General features: G+C 47.2%; 1 protein-coding gene across 1 annotated transcript in view; it reads left to right on the top strand.

Annotated features, from left to right (window-relative positions):
• Window positions 1–12,932, top strand: part of LOC104028907 (inositol polyphosphate-5-phosphatase A) — a 263,385-nt gene that overhangs the window by 79,357 nt on the left and 171,096 nt on the right. Inside the window, exons 3-4 of the mRNA XM_075717613.1 lie at window positions 1,293–1,393; window positions 4,740–4,827. Of these exons, the coding sequence (XP_075573728.1) occupies window positions 1,293–1,393; window positions 4,740–4,827 (189 nt within the window). The remainder of the gene's footprint in view (window positions 1–1,292; window positions 1,394–4,739; window positions 4,828–12,932) is intronic.

Below are 12,932 nucleotides of genomic sequence, written 5' to 3'. Positions count from 1 at the left end.
CAATGGAAAGCGGCTGCATTTCCGATTTTGCTAATCTTCAATTCATTGTCTTTGAGCTTGATTTTTTTTAACGAGATTATCTGCATGGTCAGGAATGAGGAATGTTGCACCCTGTCATCAGATCAGATGACAGTTTCTCTCTATCATGGTTTGCAAGAAACATTTTTAAAGACCTTTTCACAGTAAAGTTAGTCACTATTGATTTAGTTAGTTAAAAGCATGACTGCAAAGGTTCATTGCTTCTGTCCCTTTTCAGAGTTTCAGGGTACCAGCAGCAAAAAGGAGAGCTATCACTGCTGTGGTTTGGTTTTTGTTTGGTTCCCCCCGCCCCAGTTACGCTTCACTGTGGTGTGTTGAAGTTGGAAATCTTTACAGTAATCATGCCTATCTCCTGCACATCTGTCTGCCACCCACCCCCAGTACGAGAATGGGGGAGGACGATGTGGCCCCTGTGTGCTGTGTGGAGAGCCCCGAACCTGCCGGCGCCAAAGCCTGCGGAGAGAGGAGTTACTTGATTATTCTGGTCGAAGCAGCTCGTGGAAACCAGGCTGTTTGTCCTCCCAATGGCCACGTGTTGGCTGGGACCGCCGAGTCAAAAATACCAGTGAATCATATGTCAGATCTTTAACGTGTTATTTACCCTCTATGCTTGTACCAGCACGTATTTGATTATTTCAGACTGTTACCCTTTTAAAAACATTGAAATAGTTCTGTAGCTTGTGTCCATTAATTCACAAGATAATAAGACATGAAATACAAGTTGTAGAGACTCAATATCAACACAGAGACATTTGTAGATGTGTTGTTTGCAATACTGAATATAGTTAATGCAGAGAAAATTTATTAGGACAAAATAACACTGAATGTGTGTTTAATGCAGCAGCAAATTTATCCATACTGTATATTTGATTTGGTGCGTGCCCAAAAAAGCATATGTTCTAGGTTTTTTAGTATGATAATTGCATCTTAGTGCTGACTATTTAGCATTTAAGATACTTGCATTATACAAGACTAACACTTGAAATAGGGTGATGGATTTACATGTCTCCTGTATTAGACACATGTGTATATATACACTAGAGTGTGGGTGTTATTTAAATACTTTTGTAAATAAGAGGTGCTTAACAAATGATGCTTCCCTTACTGCTTATTACTCTTCTGCCAGTTACTTCTCAGGTGACAGCTGGTAGTCCTCCTGTCAGAAATAACACACCTGGATTTGTGTCACTTATGTTGTATGATAATAGCTGCGGATACACCTTTGTTAATACTTGTTTATCTGTTTGTTTCAGGTTGTACATGCACACAAGCCCCACTTCATGGCTTTGCACTGTCAAGAATTTGGAGGAAAAAACTACGAAGCTTCCATGTCTCATGTGGACAAGTTTGTTAAGTGAGTAACGGGAAAGATATAATGCAGTATATAATTCTAAGCAGAAGTCATTAGGTGTGTAAAGTAGTAAGATTTGAAATATTTTTCAACTTCAGCACGTCACGTGACCTTGCAGAAGGAAGCGACTAGGCAAATGTTTATGCTTTGTATTATTTGAGAAATCAGGAAAAGTAATAGAAGTCTCCTCTGGCCAGGTCCTGGCAAGATAATCCTGCGAGATACGGAATATATGTATCTCCCTTTTGCATCATCTCTGAGATGAAGCTTATTATGCCTGGTAATCAAACAATTTCATATTTGGAAAGCACCTTCAGGCTCTGAACTTGGACGGTGGACAGCTGCGCTTCTGTGCAGTTGTCATGGTAGATACGTCGCCGCTACCAGAAGGCACTGGGATGTATTTTAATAGCTGGTGGCACTGGGAGACTGCCGGGAGTCGGGCAGGAGGTGCTACAGGAGGAGCGTAAGCGAAGCACAACTGGTGAACAAAAACTTACATTGTAAGTCAGGGTGAAAAGTTAAAGAGTTTTAGCTTGACTGTTTAGTCAGGAGGAATCATAGAATCATAGAACGCTTTGGGTGGGAAGGGCCCTTCAGAGCCCCCCCAGCCCAGCCCCTGCAGTGCCAGGGACAGCTTTAACCAGCCCAGGGTGCTCAGAGCCCCGTCCAGCCTGGCCTGGGATGGTTCTGGGGATGGGGCCTCCACCGCCTCTCTGGGCAACCCCTTCCAGTGCCTCACCGCCCTCACTGTAAAACATTTCTTCCTTATATCCACTCTAAATCTATTCTTCTTTAGTTTGAATCTATTATTTCTTGTCCTGTCAAAAGAGTCTCCCCATTACTGGAAGGTTGCAATAAGGTCTCCCCGCAGCCCGCTCCTCTCCAGGCTGAGCACCCCCAGCCCCCCCAGCCTGGCCCCGCAGCAGAGGGGCTCCGGCCCTCGGGGCATTTCTGTGGGCTCCCCTGGCCCCGCTCCAGCAGCTCCGTGTCCTGTGCTGAGGGCCCCGAGCTGGGCGCAGGGCTGCAGGGGGGTCTGCCCAGAGCGGGGCAGAGGGGCAGAATCCCCTCCCTCGCCCCGCTGCCCACGCTGCTGGGGATGCAGCCCAGGATGGGGTTGGCTTTCTGGGCTGCCAGCGCACATTGCCGGCTCGTGTCCGGCTTTTCACCCCCAGCACCCCCAAGTCCTTCTCCTCAGGGCTGCTCTCCATCCCTGCATCCCCCAGCCTGTGCTGATACCGGGGGTTGCCCCGTCCCACGTACAGCACCTTGCCCTTGGCCTTGTTGAACCTCATGAGGGTCACACAGCCCCACCTCTCCCGCTTGCCAGAACCCTCCGCACATCTAATGCACAGAGTATGAAGACGTAAGAAATAAAGTTATTTCTGTTCATAGGTGTAGACGATGAGGTGAGGAAGAGGGCAGGAATGGGTCGATCAGTTGCAGCATCAGCCGTGGCTGGGGACTATCTCCGGCAGAAGCTTCTGCGTAGAAACAACGCCTATAAACACACCTTGGCGAGCAGCAGCTTTTTTTTAAAACGCAGCCAGTCGCCAAATGTCACCTCCTGCCTCCTTCGCACCCGTTCTGCAGGTGGCAAGGCGGGGAGCCCCCCCCCCCCAGTCCGCAGGAGAGGAGCTGCCCGGATACCCGGGCAACGGCGCCGGCCCTTCCTTGCCGCCTCTCCTCCCGCCCCACGGTGCTTTCACCGCGGGCACGGCTGCTCCGACGGACCGGGACCGGCGGATGGGGCGGGGATCGGGCCCCGCTGCGCCGCGGGCCCGATCCCCGCCCCCCAGAGCGCCCCGAGGCCACGCCCCCAAGAAGCCCCGCCCCGCCCCGCGGCGGTCCGGCAGCGCCCTCTGCCGGCGGCGGGAGGCGGCTCGCGCTCCGCGGTTTCTCTGGGCCGGCAGCGCCGGGCCTTGCCCCCACTTTGGGGAACGGGGCCGCCCCCTCGCCCGGCCCGCTCCCCACCGGCTGCGTGGGCAAAGGTGCAGCTCGGTCACGGCGTCAGGCAGCGCGGAGCAGGCGGCCCGCCGGCTCACAGGGCGTGTGGCAGGAGTGTGTCTGGCTTTCGGGAGGTGGCCGCGCCGGGGGCTCGTTGTAGAATCGTTCAGGTTGGAAAAGCCCTTTAAGATCACCCAGTCCAACCATTAACCTACACTACCAAGTCCACACTAAACCAGTCAAGGGTAGACCAGACTGAACCATGTCCCCAAGTGCCACCTCTGCCCGTTTTTTGAACCCCTCCAGGGATGGGGACTCCCCCACCTCTCTGGGCAGCCTGGTCCAATGCTTGACCACCCTTTCTGTGAAGAAATTTTTCCTAATTTCCAACCTAAACCTCCCCTGGCGCAGCTTGAGCCCATTTCCTCTCGTCCTATCGCTAACTACTTGGGAGCAGAGCCCAACACCCCCTCCCTGCCCCCTCCTGCCAGGAGCTGCAGAGCGATCAGGTCTCCCCTCAGCCTCCTCTTCTCCAGGCTGAACACCCCCAGCTCCCTCAGCCGCTCCCCACCAGCCCTGTGCTCCAGACCCTGCCCCAGCTCCGCTGCCCTTCTCTGGACACGCTCCAGCACCCCAATGTCCTTCTTGTGCTGAGGGGCCCAAAACTGGACACAGCATTCCAGGTGCGGCCTCACCAGCGCCGAGCACAGGGGCACAATCACCTCCCTGCTCCTGCTGGCCACACCGTTCCTGACACAAGCCAGGATGCTGTTGGCCTTCTTGGCCACCTGGGCACACTGCTGGCGCATGTTCAGCCAGCTAACAGAATTTTTGCTGCAGCTGAATTCATCCAAACCTCAAAGGATCGTGATCTTCATCCTCCCTTACCTCCTTCGGAAGCACCCAGTTTCCTAAAAGCCACCTGCACGAGCACTGCAAGCAGCACCGCTGACAGCTCGTAAAAGACAGGCTCGTCAGCCACCGCTTTTAGAGACCCCGCTCTCCATCGAGGCAAAAAGCTGTTTGTACCCTGTGATGATGACTGTACCTGCTAGCAGACTAACAGGGTTCAGGAGAGTAAAGCTCTAACATTGAGACCACAGGGCCTTTAACATGAATTGCCCAATTTTATAGAATTTTGTGGTGTTTGAAGTCTTGAGTCCCTCACAGCTGTGCCTCGTGACTCATGTTGAAAGTGTAGCTGATGTGGTCAACTCCAAAGCTTGCAGGCAGGCGGCTGTGTCACAGGAAACTTTTGTCCCTGAAAGTCGCGCCAAAACGAGATGAAGGCCTGCAGTTCTTTGGGTGATACTGGGGATGTTACAGTACAGAGAACGATGCTAAAGCAGGGTGGTATCTCTGCATCTCCCTTTATGTCTTCAATCTCTTCTTTCTCTTTCAGAGAATTGTTATCGAGCGATGCGATGAAAGACTACAACAGAGCTCGAGTCTACCTGGATGAGAACTATAAATCACAGGAACATTTTACGGTAAATTTTCTTTCTTTCGCAAGTTGAGTTCAACAGATGGTGAATTTCTTCTGTTAAACTGTTTGGGGGTTTTTCATTGGTGTGAGGGTGCGAGCTGTTTCCATCATGAGGATTGCGTCTTTACTAAGAGCGTTTACTTTGTAGGATGCATAAATTTCACAGAAGTGCATCTATTTCAAAATGAGTAGAATGTCAGAATGCACAGAAAGTCTTTTCTTTTGTTTAAAACAATTGTCTAAGGTTTTTTTCCTCTAACAATTAACCTTCCTGGTGGATCAGAATAGCCTTCCATTCAAGAAAACGTGTTACTGTCTGACAGTCTGAGGCGGTGCCAGCTCTGCAGCGTGATTAGCCGGCGACAGGGCTTGGCAAGCGTTCGAGGCTTGTGTTACGGATCTCGAGCTGATTCACGGGCTCACTCACCTGTGGGATGGTGAGAAGAGCCAGAGCACAAGTTTACGCGAGTGATATTTGGGTAAACGTAAAAGCGTGTGTGTGGAGTCGCCTTTTACGCGGAGCAGAAGCGATTGTACGGTCATTGATGTGACTGCACAATGTGAGAACAGGTCTGCTGTTTATTTAGGTGATTACTGCTAGAGTGTACAAGAGAGAACGCTCCTTTAGAGGTGAATCAGTGACATCTCCCTTCTCTCCAGGACAGCAGCTTCCTTTTCCCCCAGGGTGCTGCTCGGTGGCAGTCGGTGGCTCCAAGGAGCCCTTTTGCCGGGCTCCCTGGTGCCTCCCGGGGCTCTGCTCCCTGCGCGTGAGCCGGTGCTGCCCGGCAGCCAAAGGCAGCAACTGGGACACGCAGTTCAAACAAGGAGAAACTAACCCCCCCGCCACTCACACAAATCCTAGCTTGGTAGCGTATAACCTAGGGGAATAAGAACCTGGAAAGGTTTTTATTTATTCATTCATTCTTTAATGACTCTGGCTAGGAGCCCAGGTAATGTGTAACTGGGGAAGAGATCCCAGATTTTTTTCTCTTTCTCGTCAAAGAGGAGAAAAACAAGATTATCAGCTTTACTGAGCTTTAGTGGGGAGGGATCTTACATCAGGAGCGTTAAAACTGTATGCTGAAGATGTTCAGGAAGCCCCAGCAGATGAAGGGCAGTAGGACAGAACTGTGTGTTTTGGAGTCTCTTATAGCTCAGAACTGCGTCCAGATAAACCTGCTCACTACCGACAGCTCTGCAGGGGTCCTGTCACGGGGCTGTAGTGGACCTGCAGCCAGCACCTCCTGATATGATGAGAAGAGCTATCACGGGCTCTGCATAACCTCATCTGCTTTCAGCAGAGGACCAGACCAGATAATCTCCAGAGGTCCCTTCTGACCTAGACTTTTCCGTGCTTATGGGGAAAAAAGGGTAATCGCCTGTGATCTTAATTTGGGAAACACAGCATAGAAGACTAATGCAACCTATAACAAAATATCTCTTAACTTTTTTTTTAAAGATGGTCACAATACTTTATAGTAATGAAGTTATTTAACATGAGGTACATTTACTACGGTGGATAAAAAGGCTCTTAAAGAGGTTGACAGCAATCCTAGGTGTAGAGCGTGTGTCTCTATGAAGAACTCTCTATTTCACAAAGTTCCTAGTTCAAGAAATAACGTGGTTTCTTGTTTCACATACTAGCATTATTTTCTAGGCACTATGTTTTATTGCAATATTCCCCAACCACCTTTGTAACTCTCCCTTTCCTGTCATAAATATTACTTTGCATATCTTTTTCTTTTCATCCTGTATTTACTAAAGCTGGGCCTTCCTGGAAAAAGAAATTCTGTCAACATATTCCGTCAATAAAGGGCAGAAAAAAAAGACTGCTTGTACGAATATTATTTTCCATGGAAAATAGTCTAGCCAAACACGTGTGTTTGTTTTTTGATTAAATTACTCTCTGTTGAACTAGTAGCTGTAAAGATAGAAAACAGGTTTGTAAAGGTGTTTGACGTAGTCCCACATGACAGGCTGTTTGTAAATAAGGCTGTGCATACCAGTAAAGAGGTGCTGAGCGACTAGGGAATGGCTCCATCAGTCTCAAATGGAGGCGATCTCAGGAGGGAGGGCATTTTCCGCAAGAGCCCTCAGATCTTTTCAGGTGTAGGCTTATCTGTATTAGCGACCTGGCAGTGAGTGTGAAAGCACTGCTGATAGAATCAACAAAGTTATTGGGAAATAACGATGAGCGTAGTACCAGTGTGTGTTGATGTGGTGTCTCCAGTGGAGAGGGGACTCCCTGCTTGGGACCGAGCAGTTCTGGAAAGGATCTGGAGGTTATGTTGGACCAACTAGAAACAAGCTCCCGTTGCAGTGCTGTAGCTCAAGAAGGAAAGCGAAGCTGGAAAGCGAAGCTGGAAAGCGTAGCTAGAGGAGAAGGAGTATAAGAAAGATAGTGGTTGCATCTCTGCTGCCTTCACTATGTCTGTACACATGGGTGTTCTGGCATCCAGTTCTTGCATCAGAATTTTTAAAAGCATAATGAAAACATGGAGGTGACTCATGGAATGATGTTTCTGGCTTTTTTTCTGTTCGTCATTCTTTCCAACCCATAAGAACCTTTTAGAGCTGAATCAGTTCAGTGTGGAAAAGGGAAAAAAACAAAAGATGAGCGATGATTCAATTACGCTTCATATTACTATCACTGGGAGAAAATGCTGTGTGCTAGAGGAATATTTTAAATCTTCCTTGCTAGACTTTTAGTAGTAGTGGCCTGGACCCAAAGCCAGGAAACCTAGAAAGGAGAGAGGATGCGCCTTCGTATTGAGCCGCTTAAACTTTTGACTTCTCATAGTCTACTTTTTAGCACTTAATGCTGACAGTCCTCATACATAGTTCCTGAGAATACTGTTGTGAACCAAAGATTGATATAAATGATTTCTTTACACTTGTGATTTGAACTGGCAGTTCTTCAGCTCCTCTGTTCAGTCTTTGTGTGCATATAACTTATGCATTGGATGACTATCTGAGTAGGGATTTCACCACTGTGGTGTGTCCATTTAGGGTAAAGTTTTCGTCTTATCGCCAGCATGGTTTGGCTTGCACGATGTTATGCGTCTCCCTGTTTCCTCATTAGTTCTGTTTGATTGCAGAGTTCTTTTAACTTCTGTGGGCTTTTTTTCCATCCCTTCTAAGGCACAGAATTGGCAGCAGATGGTAGCCTTGTAATTATTATATTATTACTTCTCTGTCTTTGAAATATAAACATTTATCACATATATTGTTCTATAATGCTATTTTCTTCAGAAATGGAGAAGCCCAAGTGGTTGTAGTTTGGCTAACTTTTATCCCTGCTGCTTTCATATCCCCTTTTCTAGCAGTTTTGGCATCACTTCTTCTGTAAGGCTCTCCTTGGCTTGGCTCCTGCAAAGCTAAATCAGATTTTGCTACCCATAGTTACTCAGCTTGGCTGCACTAGGACTGACAGTGAGATCTGAGAAAGTGTTTGCAGTAACCTGTCCTTTCAGCGTGCAGCCTCTTTATTCCAGTTCAAGGCAACCTAGGATGCGCGTTTTACATGAGCGCTGTGAAATAAAAGAGCAAGTGATAACGAGGTGTGTCTCGTGGAGTGATTTGGTTTTAAAAGCTCTGATAATTCACTACCTGTTAAGGATCAAAATGGTTCATTTCGTGTCATCCCAGACACAAAGTTTAATGCCAGTCATTGTCATTTATGGTCACGTATACCAAATCTGGTATAAAACAAACTGGTATAAGGTTGGGGTTTGTGGGGAGAGGGCAGGAGGTGTCGTGACTAGGGAGAAGAGTGTGGTTCAGTTGGTTGCTTTGGTTTTGCCGTAGGTGATAGGATGAACCTGTGAGGGAATTTGTTCCACTCAACTCACTACAGGACACACGCAAAACACAGCCTCAGCCCGCAGGACTGGCCGCGAGGGTGCAGCCCGGGGGAGTGTGTTAGATGCCGCCGGCCCTCTGACAGCTCGCGGCTGTGACCACGGGTGGGGTGGTCACCTCGCAGTCTCTAAGGGAAGGGCTGAGAGGGAGAGTCAGATTTTGGCAGTGACTCTTGACCTGACGCTTTAAGGCAAGCGTTACGAGCCTTTGCAGCAGAGGTTTCACGCAGAGTGCGGGGCAGCACGCACATGCACGTGGATGAAGCAATTCACATCACGCTTCAGAGATGCACAGTTTTATAAAATTTAAAAGTTATCTGAAGATTAATCTTCTGGCAGAAAGCTGATATGTTGGAGCTAATGCTTATCAGCTCTGGGGAGGATGACAGCGTCTGAGTTAAGAGGTCCCAGCACTTATGAATGAAGTTTGTGGGTGACAACCTTTGCAAGTGTAACGATGGCTTCCCAGGAGTGTCAGACTAACTAAACAGGTGGCTGTGATGCTGTTCCAGTTAGGACTGGGAATACTGATAGCAAACCAGCATGGACGGACTGACTCGTGTGCTAGCCAGAAATTTTCAGACACTCAAATAGCTTGGCAATGCCTTTTAAAATCGGCCTCCTGTAAATCTCTGTTTAAAACCATGATACTTTTTTTTGTCATATAAAATATAATCTAGAAGGTAGATCTTAGTTTCTGTTAGAGAATGTATAATTAGTGAAAAGATAGGTAAAAGTCTGAGAAGCTGAGAAATTTAGTACAATTGTTTTGTTTTATTTGTGAGTATACCCAGTGGACTTCACTCTTAATAAAGCAGGTCTTTGCTGTTGTATTGATCTTTCCCAGTGTCATAGCATTTACAGTCTCTGTTAATTTTACTGTACTTGGTATATTTCCTGTAAGGGGTAAATTATAAATCTTGATGCTTTTCTATGTGAAGAGTTAGTCAAAAATAGTTGGATTTGATGAACTTTTACCTGTCAATACTTCCTCAAATAGCTGAAGTTAATTGTGAATAAGGTGCTTTCATTCTGGAATAAGAGCATTCATACCGAAGCTGAATAGCAGCCAGAAATAAGTTGATGTTTTCATCAAATCCGTAATTATTTTTATATGAAAACATGTCAGTATAATCAGTGAAATTTTTTATTGTGATTAGATCAAAGCTAGTTTTGTTTGGTGCCCTGTATTGATTGATTTCTAGAATATTCAATTAGGGTTTTATATTGCTTATCAAATGCTTTTTTTATTGTTCAGAGAAGGCAGAAGAAGCCCCTGCATAGCTTAAAACATACTTGCTGTATTAAATGTGTGGTTTCAGTAGGTTGAGAGAGAATCTTTATTGCAGTAAGTCAAATCCTGAGGAATCCTGGCAAACCAGACCTCTGAGAGCAAGCTTGTCACCAGCTCATGCCTCAAGTTTTTAGGTAGTATGGTAGGAGTTGTGTGGTCATTACAGCTCTTCGCCGATTTTGCGGAAGCATCTGCACAGTAGGGTAGTTGCTTTACTTCTCAGTATAGATTTATTTTTAAAAAATAAATGGAATCCTCAGTTCCTTGTCTGCTTGCTCAGCCTGATAGGTAACCTTGCAATGAAAAAAATGATGTTGGGCTATACATCTGATGTGCTGAAGTTTCAGCTTGCTCCTCCAAGTAAGGGTGTATTGCATTATAATTAGTTCATTACATAGCGGATTTTTTTTCAAATGAAAAAAACCCAAAAAGATACTTTTCGAAACTAGCGTTTCTGACATTAGGAAGATGTGTTTAAACACCGACGCCATAAACCGCAAAGATTATTTTGCATTGCTAATACAATTGAAAGGAGAGAGGCTGCTGCACTCACATGGCTGCCTTCTTCCAAAGTTCAAGTATTGCGGGAGAATTACTGAAATGAAACTTCCCTTAAATAACCACCCAGGAAGCGGACAAAGACAGATTATTAATGGAGAATACAGCTGATAGCAGTCCATTTTCCTGCCAGGCTTTATTCTCCCACCCCTTGCCAAATCTGTGGTTGGGTTACAGAGGCTGAGATGCTTGCCGTGCCGAAGATAACAAAGGCATCGGTCCGTCGGGAGCGTGTGGGTCTCCTGATGAGAGCACGTCTCTAGAAAACACTCGGCGGCTGCCATTGCACCACCTCTTTAACGGGGCACAAATCCTTGGCCTTGTGCAGGGGAGCTGCATGTTCCTGGGGCTGCTCCCCACCCCGTGCGCTGGCATTCGGGGGTGTCCCCGTCCAGCCCAGCTCCCGTCTCCCTGCAGCGACGCGGCGCATCGCTGTCCCAGGAGCGGGGCGGGAGCAGGCGGCTGCAGAGGTGCAGTGCTGGTCTTGGGCTGCACAGTGCTCAGTGCTGGCTCGATGCGGGGTGGGTTGCACCGGTCGCGGGGAACAATAAAGATAAAGTGAGGGTAAGCACTATAAAAAAAGGCAAAATGCTCAAATACTGCAGTAACACAGATGTTTTCTCTTGGACGAGGTAATGCATTGCCATAATGCGTAGAAAATAGTTATGCTTTTTTTTTCCCTGATTGTTTTTACTTGGTTCCATGCACTCTGTACCAGTAGTTTTCAGATGTAAAATGGCTCTTAAACTAAGCTAAATAAAGCATTAGGTGGCCTACAGCGGGATCTAGGAGAGACCTTTGCTCAAGTCGTTATCCTTAGTAATAATAACCTTAGCTAGCGTGACTGGGAGGGCTCCAGTGGTGAGCAGTGGTCCTAAAAATACGGACGGACAACATTTTATTTAAGTGTGTTATTTTACCTTAAAATTATATCTGCTCATTACTGAGAGAATAGTAAAGTTAATTTTTGTTAGATTAATGATGTTTGAGTAATATTTTTGGTTGAGCTGAGTTCGAATAATTGGCCATTAATTGAAAAAGGAAATTGAATTGAATTTATCTTGTACATAAATCCTGTCATAGTTATTAATGGGTCTTAGAAAATATCGGCCTGTTCCCAGAAATGAATGGTGTACACTGATTCTTCCGAGCTTATTAGCTGTGGCAGTTGAGAGTTTTGTTAAATAAAAAAGATGATTTAGGAAGAGAGACATAATTGAATTGAATATTGGGGGAATTCACATGCCTGATTAGTCCTCAGCCCATTTCTCCATTAACAATTTAAGGAATTTCCAGTTTTTGCAGAAAGGCAGATTTTCCCCAGGAGGTGGAGCTGAAGCACCAGTCTGCATCGCGGGGGCCGCCTGGCCCCGCAGCCCCTGTGCCCACTGGACACGCTGCCCTTTTGGGAGGAGGCCGCCGTGCACCGCGCGGCAGCGCGTTGTGCATGCACGCTCAGACACCCTCCTTTTCTGCAGCCCCAGTTGAGACAAGGGCAGCTTTCGGGTTTCTGTGCAGCTGGGATGCTGTTGATAGTCTTAAGTTTGTAGCTATATAGCAATGTGGCCCTCTGCTGAGCAGGAGATTTTGGAGTATGTTTTCTTGCCAGGCTTGTCCTTCACAAGGTTTGAATTTTCTTCTGCAAGTTACATGAGCCTGTTTCCACCTTCTCCTTTTTTCCCTCCTTTCCTTTCCATGGAATTTTATTTTGTACTTGAGTTTGTTTTTATGATTATATATTTTCTTTGAAAAAATATGCCAAGGTGGAGAAGTAGGATTTCGTTTCTGGTCTTAAGCCATAGCATCATAATAAAATGACATCTCCCTGGTACTGAATGCACGTCTTCCTGTTGGTATGACTACAGCCTCACAGCCCTTAATTTCCCTCTGTCGGGACTGCTGTGGTGGGGGTGGTGTGCGGGACTCGACAGCCCTCCTCACTGATGGTGGTGGTGTGGGAGGCTGCGGGACCAGGGCACTCCCGTGTTCGGCTCCAGAGATCTCATCCTGTTGGGGCCTCCTGGGGCCTCCTGGTCCTTCGGAAGGCCTGGGCTTATTTCAAACTTCCTAGAAGCAATGCTTACACAAAGTACTGTTCATTATACGGCACGGGGTTCCTGCAGTGTGTGGCGCGGTGAGAAGGTGGCAGAAGCGGTGTCTGGCAGGGATGCCGTGCCTGGAGGGACGTATGGGGACAGGGCTGTTCTGCAGGGGAAGGTCGTGCCGCAGGAGCCGAGGGAGCGTCGCTGGGCTGCGTAGGCTCCCTCCTGAAATGAACTCCTGTGACTTTCCTACGGGGAACAATCTTCTGCAACAAAGGAAAGTCCACAGACTCCTTTCTAAGAAGCACAAATTCTTTTACATAAGTATCAACTTCTTAAATCTCACTGTGCAAGT

Source organism: Pelecanus crispus, chromosome 10 (assembly GCF_030463565.1).
Source record: "Pelecanus crispus isolate bPelCri1 chromosome 10, bPelCri1.pri, whole genome shotgun sequence".
NCBI classification, from domain to species: domain Eukaryota; kingdom Metazoa; phylum Chordata; class Aves; order Pelecaniformes; family Pelecanidae; genus Pelecanus; species Pelecanus crispus.
This window is presented reverse-complemented; position numbering and strand designations above follow the sequence as displayed.